We start from the raw sequence: 12,585 nt of genomic DNA, 5'->3' as shown, positions 1-12,585 counted from the left end.
AGAAGGTAGGCCAATATTAATGGGAAAAAAACTGTGTTAGAAGTTAAATGAGTCAGGTGAGCCTGCTGGCTCTATGACCTTTGGCTAATCACTTCACCTTCACAGGAATTAGGGTTCAAAGGAATTTTAGAGATAATCTAGTCCAATCCCCTCATGTTATAATCAAAAAAAGTGAACCTCAGAGAAGTAAATTGACATACCTACCAATCTAATGTTATTTTCCAGATACTAGTTCCTTTGAGTAAAACCAGAGGGATCAGAAGATTTTAAGCTAACCCTTCAAATTAGGACTTTCCTCCAGGCTTTTATTATGAGCACAAGTGTTTATTGCCATAAACTGAAATTTTCACTTTGTGCACTGTAAGCAGGACATTGACAAACTGGAGCCCTTTCTCAAGAGCGCAACCAGAATGATGTAAATACATGAAATTCTATCATAAATACTAGGGATGTTTAGAATGGAGAAAAAAGAGATCACAAAAATTGCTTCCGTTATTTGAAAAGTTGTTATGCAAGAGGTTCACCTTGTTTTGCTTAGCTACCAAGAGAAGAAATAACGAGTAATAAGTGCAAGATACAGAGAAGCACACTTCTCTTTCAAATAGGGAAAAACTTCTTAACAAATATAGCTGGCTCCAGAGCTTTGGCCCAACCCTTTCAGAGCACTTCCCCCATCAGAGAGGTCTGCAAGCATAGATTAGATGACCATTACAGGTAGGGGTTTAATTAGATGTCACCTGAGATCCTTTCCCACTCAGATTCTATGAAGACAACTCAAGTTTAGGTCTGAAGTGATGAGACCCAAGACAAGGAGTTCCAGGGAAACCTAGCAAGAGCAAACCCTACTGAGTATTAAGGTGGGGGATCCTGAGCACTATTTGAGTTTTGCTTAGGGTTCTTCAATAGAAAAATAGTCAAATGAAATGATTCAAGGTAGTTCTAGTGAACTTGTGATGGAAAGCGCCATCTCGGTCCAGAGAGATAACTATGGAGACTGAATGTAGATAAAAGCATAGCATTTTCACTTTGGGGGGATTTTTTTTCCCCTTTTGATCAGATTTTTCTTGCACAGCATAACAAATATGGAAGTATGTTTAGAAGACTTTTGCATATTTAACCTATGGTGGATTGTTTGCTGTCAAAGGAGGGGAAAGGGAAAGAAGGAAGAGAGAAAAAATTGAAACACAGGGTTTTGCAAAGGTGAATATTAAAAATTATCTTTGCATGTATTTGGAAAAATAAAAAGCTATTATAAAAAAAGAATCAGACACTAATGAAAAATAACTGAACAACATTTTTAAAATGGTCAAAGGATATAAACAGGAAGTTTTCAAAAAAAGAAATCAAAACTATCAGTAGTCATATGAAAAAATACTCCAAATTTACGATTAATTATAAACTGAGCTTTATTAAAGTGTTTTATACCCATCAGATTGGCAAATTGACAAAAAAAAGAAAGTGATAAATGTTGAAGGAACCATGGGAAAACAGGAACATTAATGCACTGTTTAGTGAAGGTATAAATTTATCCTGGAAAGCACTTCGGAGTTGTTCAAAGAAAATTATTAAACTATGCATTTCCTTTGATCCAGTGATACTACTACCAGGTCTATACCATTAAAATCAAAGAAAGAGGAAAAGGATCCGTATGTACAAAAAATATTTATCAGCTCTTTTTGTGGTGGAAAAGAACTAAAAACTAAAGGGATACTCATCAGCTGGGGAATAACTGAACAAATTATGATACATAAATGGAAGGGAACTCAATCATGCCATAAGGAATGGTGAATAGTTTCAGAGAAATCTGGGAAGTTTACATGAACTTTGAACCAGGGGGATTTAGGATGAAGAGCTCACCTCCTGAGCGATGCTTTCAGAGGTGAGACAGAACGAGATGCATTTTTGAACATGGTCAATGTGGGAATTTGTTTTGCTTGACTATGTATATTTGCATAATCACACGTTCTAAAAGTTTTGTCTTCCTTTTTCCTTGGGGGAGGGAGCTGGGAGTGGGAGTGGGAAGAAAAGAAAACAAATACTAGTTAATTGGAAAAATAAATTATTATTTTTAAAAAATTTCCCTAGGCCCGCGGACCAATTTGTTTAATAGATACAAGCCTAATACATTTCCTAGTTCGTTCCACGAGAGGGCGAAGTTGTCCAGGCTAAATCGCTGGAGCGAAGAAACAAAGCGACAATCCAACATTATCTCCACTCCAACCTCCCTAGGGAACTCGAGGGGAAACTGAGGCAGCGGGAGGGCCGGGACGGTTTCTGGAAAGGAAGACCCTCCTGAGGGAGGCTCGGGGGAGTGGTAGAAAACCCCGTGGGCAACAGCCACGCGCCCTGGGTCTGTTTCCCGAGTCCATTGCTCAGCGCTCCACGCTCCTGGCCCGGTACCCAATTTCTTTGGCACATGCTTCGGACCCGCGCCCTCCGGCCCTATTTGTCCTGGCTTCGCGCCGTCTCCACTGGACTCGGCTTTTCATATCCTAGAAACCGGCAAAAAAATCTTCAACCGGAATGGGGGAAGATGAAAAGGCTGGGGAGGCAAGAGAAGGAAAACCTGCCACCGGCTGGAATAAGAAGGCCGGGGGTCTCGGGTGGTCTGCCTAGTCTGGGGACGGGGGGCTGGAAACGTTTGCCAGGACCCTGTCTTCCTCCTTCCAGCACCTCCTTTCTGGGGTTCTAGGATTCTCCAGCTCCCCAAGGAGATCCGGGGCCTAGGGCACAGCTAACTGCGCAATCTTTTGCAAAGTCCCTTTGATGGAGAGCGCTCTGTCCCCAGACCGGGGAGATTTACCGATGGAGTGCTCGGAGGAATAGGGACCCAAAGCAGGGAAGGAGGAAGTGAGGTGTCTCCCTACCTTCCCTGGCTTCCCCTCCCCCAGCAATGGGGACACAAGCCGCAGGACACGCCGAGCTGCCCGGGTTAAGCTTAGCTCCCCCCGGGAAGAGGAATTGGAGAGCTCCGCCCAGCTCAGCAGGGGAGCCCCGAGGGCTGGGGACCTCACAAAGCCCTATTGTGGCTCGGGGATCTCTGGTGCCACAGACCCGCTTTTGTTCCTTCGCGGCTGCTCCTCGGGTGCAGCTGATTGCTAGGTCAGGGGCGGGGTGGGACTGGGGCAAAGTTGGACTAAGACCGGGCCAGCCCACGCAGAGTCCGGCCTAGGCGGGATGGGTCCAAGCGAGTCCCCTGCCGCTTTCATCCCCTGCACCTGAAGCCTCCCTCTCTCAGCAGTTCTCCGATGGCCGGATCCCAAAGGCAGGGCCCAAGGGATGGGTCAATTGGAAGGGATTGGGTCTGGATGAAATCGAATACTAGAGAAAGTACCCACTTCTGCCCACGGATTCGAAGAGCACTGCTAAATTTAAAAAATCTAACCCTTAATGACGGGCTGGATGCCGTATTTGCTATGCAAATAAATGCAGAATAGAATGCAATTAGAGATGTTCTCCAACTTGGAGAGAAATGTGGTTGCCTCTCCCTTTTGTTCCACACTTATACCCCTCACCTCCAGTCCACCAACCCAGATCTTCCCCCTTCCAACTGGACATCATATCAAATCAGATATTTATTAAATTAAAAAAAAAAAAAAAAACACGAAACAAACCAAAAAAAAAACAAAAAAACAAAAACAAAAACAAAAAACTCCACGAGGGTATGACCCTTCCCTCCCACGATCCCCTTTCCCCTATCCCTAGGTGAGGTCATCCTCCTTCCACCTGGAGCTACTAGGAGCTGGAGGGTGGGGTAAGGAGAAAAGCGATACAAAGGCACTGAACGGCATCTAAAGTCATTGAAGGTGTACTCGGGAGCATCCGAAGTTCCAGGATAGGGTTGACAGTAAAAGTCAGGTTAATTAGAGGCATCTAATATCAGATTTGGGACTTTACCTTTCTAATTTTTTTCCCCAACAACCTTTTCCCCTGATATCTCCTTCCCCTAATTTCCAAACATACAGTGCTTTAGATTGAATGGGCACTCAGGTATTATTGGTTGATTCATTGCTTTGATTGATTCTAGTCCCAGAGAAAGCCTCTCATTCACGCACACCTCCTTCTCCCAATCGCCATGTACTGTCCCCGACCTTTCAGATTAGGCTACCTTTAGGTAATATTTCTAAAATGACCAATGAGGTTCTCTGTGATTGAGGCCACAGAGCCTAGGATGGGAGTAGGGGGTGAAAGGGAGCAGCGAGACCTGGATCTGGGATTCAGAGGAGCTGGAGAGTAAGAATTGGTGAATTCACACAACTACTTCCACCTCCGGACACATACATACATAGACACACACACACACACACGACTTGATGTTTCACAGTTTCTGGCTGGGGCTGGGAAAACCCCTTTACCAGTGAAACCCCAATAACAGCATCCCTGATATCAGAGAAACCCCAATTGACAAAGACCTCATCAAACTCTTTTGAGTATGAAGATTCAGCTAACGACCCACCCTGTTAGCAGAAATTCCATAAAAAGAGAAATCCCATTCATTAAGAAGAGACCACAATTACAGAGAAACCTCATAAATTGAGACTAAAGGAGATGTCATTAGCAAAGTCCCCACTGACTGGAGACTGTTAGGAGAGAGAGAGAGAGAGAGACAGAGAGAGAGAGAGAGAGAGATCAATGTAGTCAACCCATCTGGAAGCAAAGACTCTTGCTACTGGGCTCTCCCTTAGCAGAGGCAGACCCTTACTTATCCCTGGTCTAGTACTGCCTGACCCGTCATCATAACTTAGATAAATAGAATTATTATTAATTATCACTATTCATTATTCTCCATTCACAGGGTGGGTTTAATATGCATAGGCTTGGCAGCAGCTTCCCTCATTTTGGAGGTCACCCCACCACTGGGATTGGTCCCCATCCCACTCCCTATTAGGCAATTAATCCCACCTCCTAGGTTCTTGCTCCTAAAGAGGGGCACCCAGGGGACAATAAATTATCATTATTATTATTGTGTTTATAAAAGGGGGAAAAGTTGTGAAAGTGAAGAAATGGAGCAAAAGATTGGAAGAGTATAGGGAATGGCAGATGGAATTAAGGAGAAATGGGGAAAAAAGGGGGGAGGAACTTGAGTTGATAATGCCAAAGTTTTAAAGAAGGAAACACTTTAGAAACATACAAATCAGAGATTAGAGGACCAAGCAGAAGCACCTAACACAATACCACACTCATAGTAGGTGCCCAAATAGACATTAGCTGAATGAATTAATAAGAGATTAGATGGAATGAATGGATCCCTGTTCAACCCCTGTAGAAGACTCAATTGATCATAGGCCCCTGGTTAATCTCCCACTGTAAGTGAATGTATGGAAATTCAGGTGGGAGACCAGAAGAAATTCAGGCTGGGGAGAGCCACCGACTACAGTTTGGTAAGCTAGGATAAGGAATTTGGTGGGGATAATGTAGGGGAAAGAATGGGGCAATACTGGAAGGGAGGATAAAAGAAAGGACAGTGAGATTCGAGACAAATGGTGAGTTTGGAGGAATGAAGGAAAACCAAGGTTAAAATGAGGGAGAAGAAGAAAGAGTAAACTACTTGGGAGGAACCACTTACAGAATATGTCAATACTAGATGGAGTAGAGTAAGAGGAAATGGAGGACAAATTAAGAGCTCGGGGACACCTTGGATCACTGACATTGGGTTTGAGGTTGGGGAGTGTGGTGAGCAAATAAGGGAAAACAGAAGAGGTAGCAAGGGAAGTAAGGGACCAGCAATGGGGAAAGGGACTAAGGCAAGCTACAGAGTATGGGCAGCTGGGTAGGGCCCTTTTCATTCAAATCTCCAGCAGACTGCTTTGCTCCGGGCTGCCTCCTGGGGCTTTCTCAGACGGTATGGGTGAAGCTGTTGGCCTCGAGGCCTGAGTGCCTTCCTCCTCTGCTCCCCGAACCTCCCCCAGTTCTTTGGGGCCGGAAGAAGGGGGCCCAGGACCGGGCTCGCCATGGGTGCGCTGATGTTTGCTCAGGTGATCACTTCGGGTGAATCTCTTTGAGCAAAGCAGGCAGGTAAATTTCTTCTCTCGGGTGTGAGTGCGGACGTGCCGTTCCAATTCATCTGATCGGGTGAACCTCTTGCCACAAAAAAGCCAGTTGCAGACAAAGGGCCTCTCTCCTGTGTGCCAGCGAAGGTGGGCCTTCAGATGTGAAGCTTTTCCATAGACTTTGCCGCAGCCAGGAATATGGCAGCTATGGATGGGCTTCTTCCTCAGCCCTGCAGCAGCTGCCCCTAACCGCTCTAGCTCTTGGCAGTTAGGGCAATCACACGTGGACCGCCCAGCGCCCCCACCCCCATAGGCCCCACTCCCTCCTGTACCTGCACCCCGAGAAGGCTTATTCCCGCCACCTCCTTCTATCTGCCCCCCGTTGCCCACAGCCTTAGGTTTGTAGACATCCTGGGGCAGGACATGTTGGGGCCCAGGAGGGAGAAGGTGGGGAGCTGGGTAGGGGGCAGGGTTGAGTGGAGCAAATTCAGAAGGGTAGGTGGGTAGCTGGGGGTTGAGTGGAGTTTGAGTTGGGCCCGTGGAGAGCGTCCCTTGCAACCCATCACTCTGGCTTTGCCCACCACCTAGCCAGTTGCCCCCTGGGTGCATGTCCCACCACGGGGTAGGGGTGTTGCCAGGGCCAGGGGAGATGCCCGCATGAATTCCTGCCTTATACCATGAGCCATAAGGGTGTGTCATGTCCAGGGAAGTGTAGACACTGGGTAGGCAGTCGGGAGAGCCATGTCCCTTGGGCACCAGTAGCCCAGGGTCCTGGGTGCTTGTGGGTCCGGGGAAAGAGTGAGAGAAAGGGGTATAGTCATTGGTATAACCTGAAGCTGGGGCAGGAGGACTGGCTGTGGAGGAAAGGAGGCCATTGGTGCCTGCAAACGGAGCTGGATAAGCGTCGCCCATGGTTTTGGAGGCAGAAAGTTCACTGCCCGGAGGGTACGACTTCTTTGCACCTGCTTTGCTTGCAGTAGCTGAGTCTGGAAGAGCACTGGAGCTGCCAAACTTGCTGCAGGCTGCAGTCAGCATTGCCAACGGGCTGGAGCCATAGTGTGCTTCCTCCTGCAGAGAGGAAGATAGCCATGAGTCAATGGGCCCAGGACAGGAGCCAAGAGCAATGGGCTGTACCTGAGCCCAGAGGTTCCACGCTTAGTGATCTCCTGCCTCCTTTCAGCTGCCTGAATGATCTCTCTAAGGGCCAGATCAGCCCATGTCCCACACCCACCACCCAGTCAATTCTATTGCCTTCCCTTGTACCTCCAAAATAAAATACAGATTCTTCTGACTTCCAAAGAGGGTCACAATGTTCTTTCTTAGTCTTTTTCCAGGTTACTCCCTTCCATAAATGATTCAACAACTCTGGTCTTCTTGCCGTTCCCTCACACATAATTCCTTCTCCTCACTCTGCTCTCCCTTCTCCCCTCAGACTCCTAGCTTCCCTGGCTTTCTTCTAGTGTCACCAGAATCCCATCTGTGGCAGGAAGCCATTCCCAGTCACGTCTCTTATTCCCTCGAGTGCTAGTGTCTTGTCCCTTTGACTATACATGAATAGGATGTACATGTTATTTACTTGGTTTGAAAGTGAACCCTTTGAGGGAAAGGATGATATTTTTGCCTTTTTATATCTCCAGCATTTAGCACAGTGTCTACTACCCAGTAAGCACTTAATAAACGCTGTCTTCTCAAAGTTGAGTATACCCTTGCGGTCCCTATTTCCTATTCATTGCCTCCAAGACAACCATTTATTTCCCCTGAGGTCAGGACCTCCATGAGCTATCTCTTGGCAAAGTCTTGGGCCAGAGAATAGGAAAAAAAAAGGGGGGGGGGGAGTAGAGAATGAGACATTGAGAATGAGCAGAAGTTACCACTGAGCCAAGACTGTGGCTGGAGCAAGAATTTCTTTCAAGACTGTAGGAGACACCCCTAGCTCCATAATGCCAGCTGGCACCCCAACTTTGGGTGGCTAAAAGGAGCAATGCAGGCTCAGATGACCGGATATCTTTGGGCCTCTAAGCTCAGAGCCAGCTCTACTTTGTCTAGGTTGTTCCCCAATCCGTACAGGGCTCCCTGCCCCAGCATACCCATGGGTGGAATTTCTATTCTATTAGAAAATGCCTAGTGCATCCTTAGGGCCTTCTATGACCAGTATTGCCAGATCAAGGAGAATTTACCTCAGCATATAGCCTGGCAGAATTTGAGTTGAAAGACTTTGCTTCCTTTACTGAAAAGCATTAAGTATCCAATGTCAATCTGGGGACCACAAGGAGAAATCCTTGAAGCATCCCATTCCATTTAATACCCCCAACATCCAGGATGCAATTACTACCATTCTCCCATCTTTGGCATTCCACCAAGAAACAGACTCAAATGTTAACATGAGAATGAGATGAATTGTCATCTGAGCTCCTATCTGCTTAGGCTTCTTGGGAGCTGGGGGTTAAAATACCCTGAAAGAAGTTCTCCAAGAACCTAGAAGTCCAGTACTCACAAGCCCCCTCACCCGTTAGCTTCCAGTAGTAGATGTATGTGGGACAGCTGGGAGCTGAGGGTAGGGCAAGCATTTAGTCACCTGCTGCCTTCTCCTGGTGCCCCTCCAACCCGCTTTATTCAGAGACAAAGTGCCCACCTCCAGTTAGCATGGCCAAAGGTTCTGCTGACCCTTCGGGGTCATCCATTACAAAAGCCCTCATCTCCCTTCTGAGCCTGGCCACAGTAACCCAAGCCCCACCCCGGCCCCCTCAAACTACTAACTTTCTAAAACTAGGTAGAGTATTTTAAATCTAGGCAGGGCAGGCTGGAGGAAAAGGGACCAAAAATACAGAGCAACTCTGAGGCAGAAACTAAGAAAGATAGAGACACTTTAAGAAATGGGGAGACCCCGGGGAATAAGAGAGAACAGGGAAAGGAAGTGAGACAGAAATAGAGAAAAAGGAAAGATTGAGAAAGAAAGAAAAAAAGATCACTGGAGAGAAAGAAAGAGAGCAAGAAATAAGGAAACAAAGATAGGGTATTTAAAGCAAACATAAAAAGACAAAGCAAGGAGAAAATAAGGAGATTGAAGGGATAAACAAGGGAAAAGAGCTGGAAAAAAAGGGGATAAGACAGAGGAAAAGAAGGAAAAAGTGGGAGTGGGTTCCAAGAAAAAAGAGAAAAGAAGTGGAAGGCAGATTTCTCACCTAGGAGAAAGCTAACCCTGGTTTTGGGCCCCAGAACCCCCCTTCAGACCAGCCTCCCTCCCCATTTTCCTCCCCCCCCCCCCACCCCAGCCCTGCCCGGCTCCGTTGGTTTCTCTGCGGTCGGTTTATTTTTAAAAACGCCGACGCCGTCCCCCCCGCCCGGCCCTCTCACTGTGGCCACAGGGGCCTCAGCCAAGCCCTGGGACCCCACCCAGCTGTGGGGAGAGAGGGAGGAAGCGGGGACGGGTGGGGGATGATCTGGGGCCGCTCGTGGACCCCAGACTCAGGGAGAGATGGTCTTTGAGGAGCCAGGGGAGTGTCGAGGTGGAGCCAGACAGGACACTGGGGTCCATTCCAGAGGCTGGATACTGGGGGGGAAGGTGGGGCAGGATGCCCATGTTCCATCCCTTTGTACCTGAATTTCCCTCTACAGAAATAGGCAATTCCCTTTCATTCATTTGGAGCCCCAGGCTTTGCTAAAGCTTAAGAGAGTTCCTCTTATTTCAGATCTACTTTGTTCAACCCCACTAACTCCACTCTCTCCTTCTTAGAACACTTTAATGTCTTTCTGGGATCCAGGAGTACAGATTCTCCCCATATAATTCTTCTTCCCTTCAGCAGGCAACCCCCCTTTCCTCCCCCAGGGACCAAATTCTTTTATGGACTCCGAAGCTATCTTGTCTACTCAGATTGTCCAGAGCCCTGAGATGGGTGGAAGGAAGGAGAATCATCACAAATTGCTTCTTTTCCTTTCCTTTTCTTCCTTCATAAATAACTTCATTTTGACTTATCTTAGTTGAATTTGGGAAGATCATAGAATCTATAGATTTAGAGACAGAAAGCAGCAATTATTAACTTCATGAATTTAGGCAAGTCATTTAACTTCTCCTAGTCTCAATTTCTTCATCTGCAAAATAGAAGGAAGGAGAAAAGAAAGGTTTGTGTGCAGTGACTATAATTCTAAGTTTTATAACTGGCCCAACACACAATGTGTGTCAGAGCCAAGATTTGAACTCGGTTCCTTTGATTCCAATTATATCAGTCTTTGACATTGAACCAGTGGGAAGCAGAAAGGGGATGTGGGTGTGTATGTCTATGTTGTATGGCCCAGCACGGTATCCTTTATCCTATTCTTCCCAGAGCCTCATCTCCCTCTCTGTAGCTTACCTTATACATAATACCTTAAAAAATATTGGCTCATAGGTGACCAATTTCGAGAATCCAAGCTTTCAGTTCCAAGCTCTCCATTATTTTTAGGCCTTCTCCATCCCCTAGTTCCCAATTCTCCAAAGTCCCACTTCTTTCTTTCTTCTGCCCATCTCCCCTGCTATATCCATGTTAGAAATAAGACAAGGAGGGATGAGAAGGGCTAAGGATCATTCCAAAGGCTAGGCCAGTAAAAACGTATCAATTCCAATAGGGAGTCCAAAACTTCCTTCTCCCTTAAACTGCTTTCCCACCCCCCCAAATTAACAGGCTCCTTAGGTGAAAGAAATGAAGAACTGGGAAAGACTCCAATTTATAGAAAATAAGGAGATAGAAAAGAGGGTCAGTTTTTCATACATACATGTATCTCTGGTCCTGTACTCTCTGCCCATCAAAGGCCATAGGGCCCCTGGTCGGCCCTTCCCCCAAGCACCCTCGCCACGTCAACAGCCCTGACACCCAGAGATGCCCGAAGATACCTGAGTCCCTTCCTCCCCTATATACAACTGCTTACATAGCCCATGGCCAGGAAGGCCAGAGGATGGAGAGAGGATCTAATCATTTTCTCCCTCTCCCTTCCCAGTCTGGAAGAGGAATGTAAACTTCTGGAAATAAGATAGTGTTCTGAGGCACAGTATCCCATCACCATATAGTGACAATCACAATTCTTGCTCCCCAGACCTACAAACATACCAACATCTCAGTGAATGGATGCGCAGATGTAGCATACTTTCACACCGAAACATATACACAAAGTCCGTCTTTTAACATGCAAAATGATGGCAGTGCAGCCTCAGGCTTTTTCGCCCCTGGTCTAGAGAGCCTGAAGGAGGGCTCCGATCCAAGTGACCGAGGACCCAGGAAACACCCAGGACCCCAGTGAGCCCTAATGTACCTTCTAGTTCTGATTCTCTAATTCTTAGGACACAGAAAGATACATAGAAATGGAAAGAGAGAGAAAGTGAACTTTTGCAGGGAACTTGGGACAAGGAAATGGGCCCTGAGTCTGAACTCTGGGATCTCACGGCCTCTCCCTAGTCCCAGCCTCTCTCTGCATCTGCTCTAGTTTGGGGTTTCAGTCTTACATTTCCCTCCCCAGTCCTCATCATTTCAGAAGGTAAGGGTCCTAGACCCAGACCTCAGAGTGTCCTTGTTGCCTTCAGTTACAGGAGCTAGGGATGCTGGGGTCCTAGCCCAGAGGGGAAGTGGCCCAACCCATTCAGGAGCCACCCACTCCCAAAATAGAGCTAAGTTTGTCTTTGGCTGAAAGCTAAATATTTGCAAGCCGGGCAGGCAGCCCTAGACCCCATCCCTCCCCTTGAATTCCCTTTCTTCCCTAAGCTTAGGGTCCCCACCACCTCTGACACACACATGGCTAGGTCTGTCCCAGTCCTTAAACTCTCAGGCTTTTCATTCCACTCTTCCCAACCCCCCAACCCCAGGCTAGCATCCCAATATTCCTGTCCCCTCCCAGCCAGCCCCCTCCCCAACACAAACCAGACCCAGATGACGCTTGGGGCTAGTAGTCTCCACAGCCCCTTCCCCAGCTGTCCACTCCCAGCACTCTCTGACCTCTGTCTTTTATTCCTTACATCTCACCTCCTGTAACTATAAGCATGTCATCTGATTTTTACTCATCTACATCCCTGTCCCATGAATCCTCATCTTTCCTTCCATCACTCACGTCTGAATTGATCCCTTCCCTTCTGCCTGTCCTAATACCTCCATACCCCCATATACCTTTTCTGCTCTGTCTTTCTTTCCATTTACATGTTACTAAGTCCCTTTCAAGCTTACCTCCTACCCACCCTATCCACTCATCAGAGGAACTCAGCCCTGACTCCAGAATCCTGGTCCCTGGATTGTGTATGACATGGGGGAAACTGAGGCCCAGTAAGCCCCAGGACATCTAATCCTACTTTCTGGGGGTGCGGGGTAAAGAATCAATTACCTCTAACAGGGAGGATGCCATCCTGGAAGTGGGTGCCAAAGAGTCAGGCAGATGAAGAGACTGAGATGGAGCCGGGGGATAGAGATCCAGAGAAAGAGAGAGAAAGAAAGGGGAGAGGGGAGAGGGAGGGAGAGAGGTTGACTGGGAGAGAAGAGATCTAAAGTTAGAAGGAACTGGGGGGGTTGGGTGGGGGGGGGCTGCTCTCTGTCTGTAGGGATCCACCCTCTAATTACAGCTTTCCCTTCGGAGAAGGCTC

The 12,585-nt window shown here is 47.3% G+C and overlaps 1 protein-coding gene across 1 annotated transcript; it reads right to left on the bottom strand.

The window, feature by feature from the left end:
* Positions 1-4,553: 4,553 nt before the first annotated feature.
* Positions 4,554-7,046, bottom strand: SP7 (Sp7 transcription factor). Its single transcript, XM_031939621.1, has one exon. It carries the CDS (start codon positions 7,023-7,025, stop codon positions 5,787-5,789), a length of 1,239 nt encoding a protein of 412 aa, XP_031795481.1. The 5' UTR covers positions 7,026-7,046; the 3' UTR covers positions 4,554-5,786.
* Between the last annotated feature and the right edge of the window lie 5,539 nt (positions 7,047-12,585).

This window comes from Sarcophilus harrisii, chromosome 5 (assembly GCF_902635505.1).
Source record: "Sarcophilus harrisii chromosome 5, mSarHar1.11, whole genome shotgun sequence".
NCBI lineage: Eukaryota > Metazoa > Chordata > Mammalia > Dasyuromorphia > Dasyuridae > Sarcophilus > Sarcophilus harrisii.
This window is presented reverse-complemented; position numbering and strand designations above follow the sequence as displayed.